This window comes from Apus apus, chromosome 1 (assembly GCF_020740795.1).
Source record: "Apus apus isolate bApuApu2 chromosome 1, bApuApu2.pri.cur, whole genome shotgun sequence".
Lineage (NCBI taxonomy): Eukaryota > Metazoa > Chordata > Aves > Apodiformes > Apodidae > Apus > Apus apus.
In genome coordinates, this window is record NC_067282.1 from 26,438,536 (window position 1) to 26,455,350 (window position 16,815).

General features: G+C 38.6%; 1 protein-coding gene across 1 annotated transcript in view; it reads left to right on the forward strand.

The window, feature by feature from the left end:
- Positions 1 to 16,320, forward strand: part of FREM2 (FRAS1 related extracellular matrix 2) — a 130,652-nt gene extending 114,332 nt beyond the window's left edge. The window contains exons 18-24 of the mRNA XM_051608317.1: positions 1,867 to 1,971; positions 3,117 to 3,244; positions 3,328 to 3,462; positions 8,138 to 8,264; positions 9,840 to 10,027; positions 10,969 to 11,115; positions 12,655 to 16,320. Of these exons, the coding sequence (XP_051464277.1) occupies positions 1,867 to 1,971; positions 3,117 to 3,244; positions 3,328 to 3,462; positions 8,138 to 8,264; positions 9,840 to 10,027; positions 10,969 to 11,115; positions 12,655 to 13,167 (1,343 nt within the window). The 3' untranslated portion in view covers positions 13,168 to 16,320. The remainder of the gene's footprint in view (positions 1 to 1,866; positions 1,972 to 3,116; positions 3,245 to 3,327; positions 3,463 to 8,137; positions 8,265 to 9,839; positions 10,028 to 10,968; positions 11,116 to 12,654) is intronic.
- The last annotated feature ends 495 nt before the right edge of the window (positions 16,321 to 16,815 follow it).

Genomic DNA, 16,815 nt, shown 5'->3' on the forward strand with positions numbered 1-16,815 from the left:
TTCAATGAAGAAAAATTGAAACTTTTCTGTGATTTTTTTCTTTGGCTGTGAATATACAGTTTCAGAAACATTTGATATTTTGAAAACATTAATTGTGAAACATTCAGAAGATACAGAAACATATAATAGGTATAACAGCCTGTCTATTATGTTAGCATAGTAAAGTGTAAAATGTTCTTTTGACGTGATAGATGCTGTCAATAAATGTTTATAACTCTAATTAGTCAACAAATCAAACTCTGTCATTACAGAACTTACCTTAGCAAAAAGTTAAATTATTTTTTAAAATAGTGACATACATATGTCTGTGAAGGTTAAAATGTATAGCTACACCTATATGCTACTTTGTTCTATTTATGCAAATTTACTTAGTATTTCCCAGCATTAAGATGTTCCATATCTGGCTCAGCATAAGGTAGAATACAGGCATCAGCTATGATTATGTATGAACCTTTACACAATTTCAGGACTCCAGTGAACATAAAACCATTTTTTTGTTTCTGCAAACTCTGTATGGGAACTACAGAAGTTATTGCCATGCCATTTCTGCCCTCATGTTAAGAGCAGGAAATAAGGAGGGGCAAGGGGAATCTTCAGTGCATGAAGAACGAAGGACACATCGTGCCCTCCCTAAAGAATAAGCCACATGCCACAAATCATATGATGTATCAGTCACTGAATAACAACCAGATCTAATCCGCAGTCTCAGCAGTTATCCCAGTGCACAACTATGCCAGCCACTGTTTTCCCATTGTTAATGCTTTAATTTTTTATTTCTCTTTTTAAGAAGCTGATGGCCAGGTCTTTGGAGATGCTGGACATTGGCAGCTCCCTTTGGAACAGGCAGCACAAAACACATTACAAACATAGTGAGGTAGTGGAGGGTGGACCCCCAGCATATCCCAATCTGGTTTGGGCAGTATTTCCTCACTCAACAACCTTGCATAATGAGCAACTGTTGTGTTTTTTTTCTGGGATGGAGAAGGTTAACTAGTTTCCAGTTTATTACTATGCCTCTAGATACAAATAATTGTTCTACATAAATTTTATGTTAAACTGTAAAGCAGTCAAGGTCTTCAAAAGTCATAATTTGTATATATATATTTCTAACATACCAGCAAATATGATTGGTACAGGTGGTTTATACTTACATCTATACAGGTGGTATACATGCATGTTGGTGAGTGTGTTAGATTTCTGACACATTAATAGAGGAACATTCCCATTTCCTTCCTGCTCCTGGCAGGCAGAATGGTGGCACATCCCTGGCGCTCTGGAAGGGAGCACTGAAGGAAACACATGAACTCAGAAGCTTTGCAGAACTCTAGAGAAAAAGGGACATGGCTGCAAGCTACAGCTATAAACCACCTCTGACATACACACAAGACATGGTAACCTGAGATTAGGAAATATTAGGCCTATATTCATGCCAGAAATCGTCAGCAATGTGTTCCACAGATTCAAGCACCAGCAAGCAGATTGCCATGGAAGCTAAAACAACCACTACAATTAAATGCTGAAGGGTGCTGCCTTGTGACAATGCATAGGCAGACACTGATAAAGAGAGTCCCTGAAGCATCTTTCATTGGCAGCAGCCACCTTGAATACCTGGTGAAAACAAAAGTGTTCTTCCTTCTACAGATCTAGTGAATGTCACCATGAAGCATGGTGAAAACTCTGGGCCCCACTGTGTACATTTTTGCTTAAGATGAATCTGGAGACAATCCGAAAGATACCAGCAGGCCCCCTTCCAAACAGCTGACATGACAAGGAGAAATGAAAGAGTAGGACTGGTGTTGTGTGGAAGTGTGATTTATTTGTCACCTGCAAGTGGAATAAACCTTGTGAATTGGCTTCTGCCACCAGGTTCCCTTTACCCAACCAGCATGCGTATCAGTGAAGAGGGACGCTTGGTGGTGAACTTCAAGACTGAAGCCCGGTTTCATGGTCTGTTTGTGATGTCCCATCCTGGTAAGCTTAATCTACACTTTAGCAGTACTATAAAAGCAAAGACCCCCCCTCCCAAATTTTGCACCATTAATTTTTCTTAATTCTGCTACTGATACCTGTTTGTTTTGTGTACTGTGCTCTCAGGTAAGGATTTGTTACTTGTCATTGGTGACTATATTCAGATTATCAAACTTCATAAAATATGCATGAATCTGATGGAAAGCAGATAGTTCTACTTGATCAAGAGCCTGATTTATGAAAGAGTAAGATCTGAGCTATTCTGTCCACTAGGGATCTATAAATAAATAGATGTTTTTAATCCAGAAGTTGTCATTAGCTGTTTACTTAACTTGACCTAGAAACTTAGCTTTAAAATTTCTTTTCTAACTTGAAGCCTTTCTAGGTAATTTGGACATTTTTCAGAGAATAAGAAAATGTCTTGTGTGAGCATTGTATCACTCCGTTAATAGAACATTCTAACTGCCATTCAATTAGTCATTGCTAAGGACCTGATCCTGCAATTTAATCTGCTTAAACCCCACTGCCTTTATTCACAGTAATCCCAGGTGTAAGGCTCTGTCTACAGACATAAATCTGAGCATGAATGCCAGACATGGAAAAGATTATCTAGCTAAATTAAATCTTCTGAACAATAACGAGAAGGGAAAAAATAATAATAAAAAAATCTCTTTTAGTTTAACTCAGTTTTATTAACCTATAACACTCCTTCGTAGTGTTTTTTATCAGCTGTCCTCTAGCATGTTAAGTTTTGCGTATCAGACAGAGCCAAAAAAGTTAGGGTGCTAAGAGAAATTATTTTGTGTTCCCTGCGCTGACATTCCAAGTTTAAAACAGGAGGGATTATAGATCTTTGCCATTCCTCTCTCACTGGTTTGCCTGTATGTTAAATTTCATCTTCAGACAGTTCTGGTTGTGTAGCCCAAAAGCAACTGTTTAATAGACACTTGAACGGGAATCAAGGGGGCCGAGCTGTGTTGACTGTAATTTGTTTTGTTACTTTGAGTTAGTAAAACCCAGTTCCCTGTAGAGGTGTTAACATCAACCATGGCATCATGGTTTATGAATTATTGGGAATGTTTTCCAGGCTCTGAGAGTTTTTAGTGAAACACTAAAGGTGACAAATCCATCTCTTGGCTTGTCTCTAGCTTCATCTCTAGCTTCCATGGTTCTGTCAGCGGATCACCCTGGCCTGACATTTAGCCTCAGCCTCACCCGAAGTGAGCCAACCTACAACCAGCCAGTACAGCAGTGGAGCTTTGTTTCAGATTTTGCGGTAAAACCTCAGCCTTCACTGTGTCTTCTCTTACCCCAGCCTGTTAGTTAGGATGTTGGTGAAACAGCTCTCTCTCTTTTCAGGTTCGAGACTATTCCGGAACATACACTGTGAAGCTGATAGCTTGCACCACTGCTCCACATCAGGAGTACAGCCTCCCTGTGGTCTGCAATCCTAGAGAGCCGATCACATTTGATCTGGATATTCGATTCCAGCAGGTACCACCCCTGTTTCATTTTTATCTTGATTCCCAAATTGCCTTTGTTGGTCTTGTAATTATAGTGCTAGAAATTGAGTTTTCAAGGTTCTTGCTTATCAACAAACCAATTTCTGAATTCGTGAGACAGCACATATTCCTCTCCTGCTAGTTAACCAGTTCTACCCAGCTGAGAGCACAAATGTCTTTTCTTCTCATCCTCAATGGGTGGCCAAACTCTGACAGCCAGTAGGAAGCTCATTGACATTTGTTTGGGTGATAGTTACTGTGATATGAGCTAACCTTTGGGAATTCATTACTTATCTGTTGGCTTCGGTATGAAATAGTTTTATCAGATAATTAGGAAAATACAAAGCTATTATCAGAAGGTCCTCATCTGCCACAAAAGTCAGATCTAGGTCTCTGGTATTAAAAGTAGAACCTCCAGGGGAAGATTCATTCAGTCCTAAGGTAGAACTTCCTTCACTGACTACAGAGGAAGTGTGGATAGCAAACACTGGCAAAATGCTTAGCTTTAAGTCTCACAAGAGTGAAACAATCTCACTTGTAGTAATAAGGATCATGTGGTAATGTGGGAACAGGCAAGCAGCATACCTTTCACAAGGCCCAGCTGTAAAGCTCTGCAGCTGGAAACAAAATATGGAGAAATGGACACTGCTGTAGAAAGCATTGTTTAAAAAATATCTGGAGGTTGTGCTGAGTAGTTAACAGAATGTAAGCGGCAAGTTTACAGTGTTACCAAAAGGGCTAGCATGACCTTGGGATGTGTAAGGAGGGTGTTTTATAATTTCTGTTATTTGGAGCCACTACAACTAGTACTGGAACAGTAAGGCTGAGGTTTCATGCTCATTAATAGTATAGATGTCTGCTATTAAATCATCTTACAGTATAAATCCGATCCGGATCAGTCAGGAATACACAATCACTTTTCTGTTGAAATAGCCAGAGTACACAAGGGAATGTATGCACTCTTTATGCTTTTATTTGGTGTTATGCCAGCTATGGGAGAACAGATGATTTCTGATATGGCATTAAGTCCTGGCAAAGCAAAGAGGTGATACATGAGCTGATATGGAACCTGCCTTCTCAGAGTTAACCCAGCAAAACATTTTTTATACATTTGAATGGGGTTTTTATTAGTTCAGAACTTGGGCCTCTGTCTGGCATTTCTCAGTTCTAAAACAATTCACAGCACTGCTGAACCACAGTTTGTGTCTGATCCTCATATGAACAGTGAGATGTTGATAATTCAAATAAAATTCAAAAGTATCCTGGGAAGAGACATACCTCTTACCTGGAAGAAGCCTATGACTAAGAGCTATGAACTATGCCTAAGACTAAGAACTGCCTTGGAAAAAATAAATGAAAACTATAGGGGTCATTAAATCAGATAAAGCTTGTCCAAAATAGGTATAAGGTTCAAAATTGCAACAGTGCAAAATTGCAGTCACCAAGGACTGTGGCCAGTTAGTTCCCCATCCCCAGTAATTTTCAAATCAAGACCAGCTCTTTTCTTGAGATGCTCATAGTAAAAGGTATTCAGGAAATTCTGTGGCCTGTTATATTATTCCCTATGATTATAGATTGAAAGACTGTGAGGATGTAAAGCAAGTCCCACGAAAGCTGCAGTTAGTGGCAGTACACTAGCACAAATTCACTAAGCAGTATCTAGCACTTTACCTGTAAGATTTCTAGGTATTCTGCAAAACTGAATGAGCATTAGTGTCCGTGTTTTAAATATAAGAAACAAAAGAGAGAAGTGAGCATGAAAGGTCAGACTGTCACTCTGATTGTTAGACTAGGAAGAAAACCTGGTACCTTGCCCAGGCCACTGAATCCAGCCCTGGTGCCCAAAGGACAGGAAAGAGGCAGACTTGTTGGAGCAGGTAAAGAAGAGGACCACAACAATGATCAGAGGAATGGAGCACCTCTCCTGTAGGGAAAGACTGAGAGAGTTGGGGTTGTTCAGCAGGGAGAAAAGAAGGCTCTGGAGTGATCTTATTGTGGCCTCTCAATATATAGAGGGGACTTACAAGAAAGATGGAGAAAGACTTTTTACCTAGGCCTGTAGAGGTAGGTTAAGGGGCAACCAAAAGAGGGTAGATTTAGGTTGGACATAAAGAAGACATTTTTAGGATGAGGGTGATAAAAACAAGTTGATTGGAGAAGTTTTGGATGCTCCATCACTGGAAGTGTTCAAGGCCAGGTTGGATGGGGCTTTTAGCACCCTGATCTAGTGGAACACGTCTGTGCCCATGGCAGGGCGGTTGACTAGTTGATCTTTAAAGCTCTCTTCCAACTCAAATCTTTCTGTGTTTCTATGAAATCGATGAGTGCAGGTGTCACAACTGGACCAAAATTACTTTGCCTGTGAGGTCTAATAATGAAACGATGGGTAAGGAGTTGTTTCTCCCAATTCTTAGTCTGGTGCCTCAACTGCTCTACTGATTTATCTTCTTGGGGTTTTAATATGAGGCTTTTCATTTTCTTGGAAACATTTTGTTCTAATTCCCTCCACAATTGTTTTCACTGTTAAGAAGTGAGGTGCCATTTTAAGAATCAAACATCAATAAGATACTATATTGATGTGTCCCCTATGGAGATTTTGGAGTTCTACATTTCCTTCTTTAACAAGGGTCTGCCCATCTCCTTTTTTCTCTTTCTGTGGCCCCTGACATGGAAGCAGGTAGCCCAGAGCATTAGCATGCATTGTATTACCAGTATCTCACTCTGGGATTTTCTGTACATGAACAACAGTCAGCCTCCAAGGTCTGCTTTATCCCAGCCCTTTCAGTGTCTCCTTTCTTTAAATGTGCATGGCTATTTCCTGACAGAAGCACTTCCATAATCAGGTTACTTGCTGCCCTGAGATGAGTGAGTCTCAGGAGCTCTCTGCTTCTTGAGGTACCAAGTATCTCATGGGCTTTGGTCCCCATGGAGGTGAGGATGTCTGCCATGAGTGATCTGCATTGTCCTCAAATTGTCCAAATGCAGAGGTGATGAGCATGACAAATAGGCAGAAGAAAATGACTATATTCTTGTCTCCCAGCAGATCCTCTCGGATTATTTTCCTAAGAACTCTTGTTTAAAATGCCTCAAATACATGTGAAAATAATTACATTTAAACTAGTGTCATAAATTACAGCTATGAGTCAGTCATTGGCAGCACTGAGACTACATGTAAAACTAAAAGAAGAATGGTTATTTAAAATAGAATGCCTAAGAGATGTGTTCACAGCTATATGCATAGTATTTACCCAGGCCATTGCTCTGAGCATTGTTGTAAACTTTGTCCATTCCCTTTAGCTGAATACACATTTCTTGTTTCCTGTTCAGTGGACATTTACTCTGTCCAGGAAGAGCTTGATGAGGACATGCTTGATTCACTTTCAGAACAACAGCTGGAAACCAGTTGTGTCAGGTGTTTGAAGATGTGGGACTGCAATCCAATAGCCTAAACCCAAATCATTTAGAAGAAAGCATTCCAAATAGAATAGAAATGATTTAAGTATTATTTCTGTGAAAAGGCTACAGGAGTAGGGTTCCTCTTTGTAAAGAGTAGCAGTGGGCTTATAAAAATATTTCAACTATACATTATTCTTGCCAAATCCTGTTTTTTTTATAGTCTTGGGACTCTTAGTGAAAAGGGATTTGTAGAATAAATATGTCAGCTCTACAATTTGCAGCAGTAGTTTCTGTTGATATTGTTACATCTCATTCCATCAACCCCTTGTCCAGGACCCAGCAAGACTGTTTTCTTTTCTGTTTTCCTTCCTTCCTTTCTGCACACATACACACATATATACATAAATACACATATATTCATTGGCAATTTTTTATTTGTTTAGTGGCCTCTTGTTCTTTTATCTTTTTTTTAAATTTTATTTTCTTAATGTGGGCATATTTCAGGTTGTTTCCTCAGGTACACTGAATCTTTTTGAACTTTGAGCTCTCCTCAATTCTTCTGTTCACTATTTCTTTTTCCCTTTTGTTATGTCATATCCATGTATAGTTTGTGTTCTATCTTACATTGTATGGCCCAGTGAGAGCCTGCTGCTGATAGGTTTGATTTATTTTATTATTGCAATGTAATCAAGGAGGAACCATAGATAATTGTATGAAATGCATCAAGATAAATATCAGCATGAAAAGTTGCTCAGAGGGTTTGGTGCCTTTTTGCATGCATGATCTGATATCCAGCAGCACATCAAAAGAACTGATACTTGCAAATAAATGCTCAGCAATGTATATTTTCAAATAATCTGGCACAAGATCAGAAGCAGAGGAGGGGCTTGGTTGTAATGATGAGAATGGGATAGAGAAAAAACACTGTGATGAGTCAGAGGGAGACAAGTTATGGATGGAAATATTTTCCTCATGTTACCCCCACACATAAGTTGCCTTGGGCAACTCCTTGGCTGGGATTTGGAAAAATGCAATGGGAAAAAACTAACCTAGTATCCTATAAAATATCACAGGGGCAGATAACCCAAAGATTGTATTCACGTAAAAATATAGCAGTGTATGTCTAGCACAAAGAAATCTTTTTGATTGAACAGTATTATTGGAGGTAGATGTGCAGAGCTGATAAATAACATACACTGGAAGAAGGTCATGCTGTGTTTAGGAGTCATTAAAGAATACTTGTTGAAGAGCCTTATGCTGTTTTGTTTTAGGTCAGTGATCCAGTGGCTGCTGAGTTCAGCTTGAACACCCAGTTGTTCCTTCTCTCCAAAAAAACACTGTGGCTGTCTGATGGCTCAATGGGCTTTGGGCAAGAAAGTGATGTTGCTTTCTCAGAAGGTATAGTTGTGCACAGATCGTGCACATTTTATATGTGTTCCGTGCTATCAGGACCCTGTTTCGGTCAAAACAAGATAGAAGTGAGGATTTGGGCTTGCTGCATGTGTTCTTCTGCATTTGCCTCTCCTACCTGATAGTTTATACCAAAGCTATTGGTCAATCTACACTGAAACCTTTATGTCTAAGGGTTACAGTATTGGTGCCATTTCTCATAAGCCAAACACTTTATAAATATTGGCTGAAATTAAGAACATTCCTCGTTGGAGGAATATTGCAGTTTTTTGCTGTGGGTGAGTGTACTGTATCTGGCTGGGATTGAGCTAACTTTCTTAACAGCAGAAACTACAGTTCTGTGCTTTGCATCTGTGGCCAAAACAGTGCTGATAACATGCCAACATCTTGGCTATTGCTGAACAGTGCTTGCACGGCATCAAGCATTCCTCCCTTCTCCCTGCTCTCCACTGAGTAGGATGGGGATGGGAAGATTGATTCAATTGATACATGTCAATGGACCTAAGCAGCCAGTTCATTCCTCTGCTTTCCTCCTGTACCTCTTTTGCCAATTTCTTAGAGTGCTGGCACCTTGAATACATTACTGTCTTTTGTGATGTTTTTTCACAGTCTCTTGAACAGGCACCTGGTATCTCAAAGTCTACAGTTGCTTCAAATTGTTCTAAAAGCAACACAGCAGTTCTCCTCTCCTTCTGCAGATTCTCAACCTTCCTAACTGCTTTCTGTCGTGTATCTGACTGCTGTATAGGATATGTTTCTTGCCTGCACAGAAATGGTCCAGGTTATTTGTACATGCTTGGCAAGCATGTCTTATCAGAGAGATGAAATGAAATTACACACTAGGGAACCAAGTCTCAGAAAATGTCTCTGTGATATTTCATAATATTCATTTCACTTGTACAATATGCCAGTCTGACCAAGTATAAGTAAGTAAACTCTTACACAGACTGCACAGGATTCTACTGACATAAAAAAAAAACAAAACACCACACAAAAAACCCCATCTTTTCAACCAAGTGCATTGTCAGGAGGCCAAAAACTACACCCTGGTCTGGTGCCAGGGTTCTCCCAAGGAAAGTGGTAGATTCCCCCATGCTGCACAGTTTTAAGTTTCAGCTTGACAGGGTGGCAGCAGTACCTAGAAAGGTTGGACCAGATGATCCTTGAGGTGCCTTCCAACCTGGCATTCTGTGATTCTATGATAATGTTTCTTTAACTCTCTTTTTGGATTAAGAGCCCAGTATGGCCCAGAATACTGTTACAGCAACAGCAAATGGCTTCCTTCTGCTATTATGTGGCCCAGAGTGCATGGAAGAGTGTGCACTCTGATAATGGCCTTTGGCAGCCCCCTACAGTGGAAGCTGAGTAGAAAGTGTTCCTCAAGTAGACTTTGGGTGTAGCTGTAGGCAGATTGAGGAACTTCAGCTCAGACCTTTGATATGACCAGCAACTGCAGTCAGATTACACTGCACTGAGCTTCTTGACAAGGCTTATTAACTTGGCCCTAGTGCTGTGCTAAATGTTCCAGTGTGATAAGATGTGAACTGTCTGAACTGTTTACAGGTGATATCATATATGGCCGGGTGATGGTGGATCCAGTGCAGAATTTGGGTGATTCCTTTTACTGTAGCATCGAGAAGGTTTTCCTATGCACAGGAGCTGATGGATATGTACCCAAATATAATCCATCCAACACTGAATATGGGTGCCTTGCTGATTCTCCATCTCTTCTGTACAGGTTTAAGATTGTGGTGAGTGCTCTAGTTCTGGGAGAATGCATATATATATATATATATATATATATATAAAAATTATTATTTTTCCCTAACTTCTTTTTTATCCAAAACCAACTGTTCTTTAAACATTGTTGATGGCACCAGATTTTCAACTTGAGTTCCAAGTTATCATGGACTGAAGAATGCAGTATCTTACCTTTCTAACTCCTGGTTCTATTTTTCATCTTTCTGGAGACTCTCATGATTTGAAGTTTGACCTAAGTTAGAACTCCAAGATGGCCTTTTTCTCTGCATTGTCCATATTCATTGACCACAGAGGAAGTCTTAGGAGACAAGCAAATTAAGAATTGGAATTTGTTTCATCTTTAGCCATTCAAAATTTAGTGTATAATGTAAAGTTAGTAATTTAGGTTGCCTCTGCAGTAAATAGGGAAAGAGAGATTCCTCTAAAGATGGCTTAGAATGTTTGAGGTTGTTTCCCTTCTGAAAACAATTACAGAGTAAGCCAAGATGACTACAGACCTGATGCCCAACTTTTAAAGAGTTAACATTATCTAAGCTAATTTATATGAATGTTTGTTAATAGAAATTACAGGTAGCTTTTTTTAAGCTGGTAAATAGACTTCTTACTTTTATTTCAGACCACATTTATGTAACTTTTTAATTTCAGAGCTGTAGCTGTAGTTGTTCTCTATCATTTCCCTGTTTCAACAAAGAAGTCTTTAGGCTTTTTTGTTGAAATAAGAGACTAAATAAAAGTTATTACAACTCAGATGTGACTAAAATTGCTTCTTATATCCTTTTTTTTTTTTTTTATACGAGACTGGATTGGATAAAACAGCATGTGTAAGTTACACGATTTATACATTGCATATAAATATTAGAACTGTTTTTCCTAAAAGAAATTAATCTGGACTTTACAAACTTTTTTTTTTTTTCCCTCCATGACCATCTAGGACAAAGCTCAGCCAGAGACACAAGCTACAAGCTTTGGAAATGTGCTTTTTAATGCAAAACTGGCAATAGATGATCCCGAAGCAATTCCATTAGTTAAACAGCCAGGCTCGGATGGATTTAAAGTAGATTCAACCCCTCTATTTCAGGTATGATTTCTGTATCTTGTTAGTAAGAATACTGAGCCAAGAAAAAAACACACAAGAAGTGTTGTTAACAGTAAGTCACACAGAAGCCAATAGAAAGATTTACTCTAATTCCAGTGACAGGCAAACAAATTACTCTTACGCATTTCTTCTGAGAATTTAAGTTTCTTGTAACACAGCATTGTTTTACTGCTTCCTATCTGAATTGTCAAAGACAAAAAATAAAATAATCATTAGCAATTATAGTTAATTTCATCACAACCTAATCAATGCTCAGAGTTTTTTGTGCAGTTCTTTCCCAGCAAAAATGGCACATTGTGAAGCATTGAAGTGGTGGAAAGCTAAGAAATCCTTCAGCAGTTTGTGTTCATCCTTTTGATCTATATAAACCATCCAGGAGTTGTCTCCTTTTTTTTCACTTTAGAATTTGCAAAACTACATGCAAAATTCAAGTGTTTAAATTAGTAGAAAAAAGATATTGAGGAGACTTTAATACTATTCCTGACCACTTCAGGATTAAAGATCCCATTTTAAGCAGTGGAATATTTAAGAGAACAAATCTACGTACCAGTATAAAAATAGTTTCATAATCTGGAAATTAAACCTCTATTGTTATATGAGGAATCCATTTCCAATAATGGAGTGGTCTTTGGTCCTCATTCTGCCAAAAGAATGAGAATATGAAGAAATTACAGTGTGCACTCAGAAAGAGTTGGGGGAAAAAAAGGAGTAAAATTTGTTATTTCTCATAATAACAGAATTTGGCTGCAACCACTGATATTATCAGCCAGCAGCTTTAAGACAGTATTCAGACAACCCTACTGGACCTTGTGGAGACCAAATTTATTATGTATCCAGAAAAGACAAGATATATTCCAGGAAGATAGCATCATATCACACAGGCTGCACGAAATCACACAATCACAGAATGGATGAGGTTATCAGGGAGGTTGGAACCAGAAGATCTTTAAGGTCCTTTCCAACCTTAACCATTCTATGATTCTATGATCTCTGGAAACTGTCTGTTCCAACCCCTGCTTAAAGCAGGATCACATAGAACAGGTTGCCCAGGACCGTGTCCAGTTGGATTTTTAGTATCCACAACCTCCCTGTTCCAATATTCAACCATACTCACATTAAAAAACTGTTTTATTTTGTTAAGGTGGAAATAGAGCCACAGCCAGGGTCTAGTCAGCTGGTAGGTTGGGCCTGGAAGGTCCTCTTCAGCAGCCTGTCTACAGATGAGGTTCTACATGGCTCTTACTGCTAACACTACCCCAAAGATGTCAAGGCTACACTTCATCATCTGCACCTGATAGCCATAGAGTCTGGCCATGGAGAGGAGCAGAGACTACCCCTTCTTAAAGTTTTGGCAGAAAACATGACTCTTGTGGTGCACATTGGCACATAGGTTATCTTTGCATAGTTTTGAAAGCACTTGCCCAGGCAATCCATTCAGAACAGTGATTGATTTCCTCTGTGTATGGTGCTGTCCAGATGATGTATGTGCATGTCTAAACACAAAACTCTGTGTCTCCCTAGGTGTCTTTGGGTAGGGAGTGGTATGTCCACACCATCTACACTGTACGTTCAAAAGAAAACGTCAACCGTGGAATTGGCAAAAGAAGCCTGGAGCACCAGTACCACTTGCTCTTTAGTGGTGGGAGCCCAGGAGCATCCACACAGAGACGTCAGAAGAGGGGAGTTGAGCAGAACCCAGAACTTGCAAAAGACATTGGAGCAGAAAACAACCGAGGCACAAACATACAGCACATAGCACTAGATCGCACCAGCAAGAAACAGGTTCCTCAGGGGGAGGTTGCGGTCAATGGCCTTCTCCCCAGGGAACTGAATAACCAAAGTCCAGGGCTCAGTGTAGTGACAATCATTGGTGGAGCTGCTGCCATTTTTCTTGCCATCTGCTTAATTGCAATCATCATTTTGCTGCTAAAGTGGAAACAAAATTCTGGGAAGAAGGAAGTCACAAAGGAGTCGGGCAGCAATGAACCAATGATGGCACCATATAATTACACCAGCGACAGCTCAGAGGTTTGATTCCAGGACTGCAGGATTCAAGCCAGAGTCTGCAGAATGCCTCAGAAAAAAAACTTGAACTGCACTTTGTTAGCAGCAAATTGTGGTGACTCGTGAGGAATAGAGTTCATATGCTTCTAGGTGTACTTGAAATTTTTTATCCTGAACTCTTGCTGCCATTATCAGCAATAGAAGAAACCATACTGAATCTCCCACTTTGCACAAAAGATAATCCTGACATCTCTATATCATGTGTTAATCGTAAGCAGCAATTCAAGGAACTGCATTGTAAGGGAGAGATTTTTATTTCAATTTTGTATTTAGTGACATTTCGAGGAAGCAGAAGAAACTATCCAAAGGTGCTATATATCCTGTCTGCAATAAGAGAGGAAATCTGTTTCTTCGGAAACTCAGAATACTTGAGAGGAAGAATCCTTACACTCCTCAGTTACATCTTACATCTCACAAAGAACTTAATGTCTACAGTTAGTCTGAAAGGTGATGAAATGCCTTAGGCATGAATAGTCCCACATATAAGCTTTTTAATTCACTTAAGATAAACCAGTGACTTTTTTTTTTACTTATGTGCAACTGAAGTTTTTCAAAAGACAGCTAGTTTAGACAGCATAACATTATAAAAAGTTGCATGTCACAGGATGCAGTACATGCTCTTCTGCAAATTCTTATTCAGCTATTTAATCTGAGATTTTTTTTCTTTATTTATGTTTATATAAAGCCAAAGAATGCAACAAATCCAGAAGGAACACTTATGTCCTCTTAAGTTTGTAATGGATCATGAAAGTGTTGTAAGGTAAATTATATTTGTTAGTGCATATCCACTGCTGGGAAATGCAAGCATTAGTATTTCAGTGCCTAGAGAAGATGATAGAGTTAGATTCAAAATGCAGAGGACAAGGTTCTGCCTGAACTGAGCCTAGGAATCATGATACTGAATCCAGCATGTGATTGTCAGTTGCCATACTCCATGGCAGGAAAAATTAACATTTTAGTGAATCAAGTAGTATTTATTACTGTATAATCATAGCTCATCTTGACAAACACGCTGGATCATTGTAGGGCATTTATCAACAAGTTTTTTGCAAGAGTAATTTTCTGTCAGCAGTTTTGATTTAGGTAACATGACAGCATGATCTTCCACAGACATGGATCAGCAGTGTCCCATCTCACGATCTGTTCTGTCCCAAAGATATTTTGCCAAATGCTTGGCCATGAGAACTACGTAACCTTTAGGACAGACTGTCCCATTTGTCACACTAGTGTTATATATAAATAAGTCACGTAACTCTTTTCAATTCTTAATGGTCTTAAACTGTATAAACTATATAAAATCTGAATGAGGCTGTTGATACTACTGCTAAAATACCTGTTCCCTTCTACCATCTTTTGGTGGTGCGTATAGGCAGCCCCCAGACTATCTTCAGCTGCAATACATTTTGCATTTGTTATTCTGAGGACCATGCTGCAGAAATCTGAGTTAGCTGAAGAGAAGCTACCTGGAAAGTATTATGATTTCAGTCATTTAATAAGATCTCATCAGTTTTTCACCAAATGAATCAGATCAGAATCTTTTCTAGGTTTTCTGAAGACTGTGACTGAGACTGCTTAATTGAAGGATGTTTGCAGCAACCTAAGGGTCAAACTCCATTACTAAAATCATGCAGTCATCTTTTATTTTAATTAATCTGAGTTTTAGCCTTAAATTATTATCCACAAGACGTGCTCAGTGCGTTAGACCTTTGCCATAGTCACCTGACATTGATTTACTCTTTTAATGATGTTTCTGGTTTTGTGATCCATGTATTATGTGTGCAAGATTGATCAAAGACTTAACCCGCAGTTACTTTTTATATTTAGTGTAAGTTCACAGCTAAGTTGCGAATGTAACCTAAGATCAACTTTGCTTTTGTGCCTGTATGTGAAGTCACTATGATAATGAGAAATGCAGAATTTGCCTCCCAGAACCTGCTTATTTGGATAATAGCAGTCAATGATTTTCCAGTAAAACTGAACACATGTAAATAACAGAACATTTTAATATTTATAAAATGCCTGTTTTATATAAGCAGAGAACATCTTTTTTAAAATATATATATAAAATACAGAAGATAGATGTTTATCAGTAGAGCTACTTTTCTGCTTGAATTTTAACACACTGAAATCTCATTAAAGTTGCTTGCAGGCAAAATCCTTTTTTTTTTTAATTATTGTTTCTTTTTTATAAAACCACATTAAAAATCATGTGTTCTACAAGCCAAATATTTAGCCCAGTAAAAATCCCAGTCACTGCTTTGAATAGCATCTGGTTACAACTCAGCAAAATGTTTAGGTTGATGTGGATTATCAGACTAATGTTTTTCTAACCATCTATAATGTAATAGTGCAAACTGGTGATAACAAAGAAAAATACAAAGCAAAGACTAAAAAGCTGAACAAGCATGAGTAAAATCCATGAGTCAGATATCAAAGTTTTCTGCCTGGGAAAAAAAGAAATCCAAATGTTTTCAGTAAGACCTGCCGGATTTGTCCCATTCTTAAGAAGTGGAATTTCTTACAATTCAGTAAACTATAAGTACATCTGTATCAGCTTGCCTTTTTTTTATTAGGGCTTCAAGGTTTTAGATTTCAGCAAGACATTTTATTAACATTTTCCTTTTTACTTAACAAGTGGCCTTGTTTATACTAACCTGAATAAGTGCCTCATTCCCAGTTATGTGCACAAATATGTTAATATTTATCTATCCCTGCAATAAACTGAGAATATTTTATATATATATTTAATCTATTTCCAGATTATGTATTCAGTCTTCCTTTCCCCAGAGATGCTTATTCTGCTAGCAGTAATACCATTTGTTAAACCCTTTATGCAATAATCACTGTGTTTAAATTTGTTATCAAGCTGTCAAAAATCTTTCCATGTGTATTTATTTGGAACCATTTTTTGCTTATGTCTATGGCTGTGATATTTGGCATTTGTATCAGGAAAAAATAAAACTACTTCTGTTTTGGTTACTGATCTAAAATTTGTGTATGACTATCACACTGTGGAGAGGTATCAGTAATGCCATGTTAAGAAAAAAACTAATCTGTCACATAAATGGGAGAACATAATCTTACTACTCTGTTTGCAATAAATCTCACTGCTTTGCTCCTGAACTGATTGTTTTCTGATCATTAAGTGTTCAGTACAGGGGTTGGTTTTGAATTGTTGTGGTTGCACGCATGGCTCAGAGAGAGATTTTTCTTTTAATTCCAGGACATCACAAATCTCTAGATATCTGCAAGTCCTTTGCAGATTGGACTCCCATCTTCCTATGTGCTGGCAGGGTTATTGTACTATAGTCATGGACAAGTGAAGGTGAGTTTGCAGCAAACTGTTCTCTTGTTCTTGCAGCGCTGTATGCTATGGTGCAGGAAGAAAAAGAAACTCTCAACCTTTCCCCTCTTACCCCACCCTTTGTAAACTGGCCAGCGCTGGCCTCTGATTTCTGGGTAAACTGAAGCAAGCAGCCACCTCTTTTACTGTCAGAAAGGCTACACTTCACAGCTAGTTACACAAGTGACATGGTATTTGCCAGCTGCTGTAAGGAAGGATAAACTAGTAGGTAGTGGTTCCTTCTTTGCTACATCTGTTCGCTTCTACTACCTAAT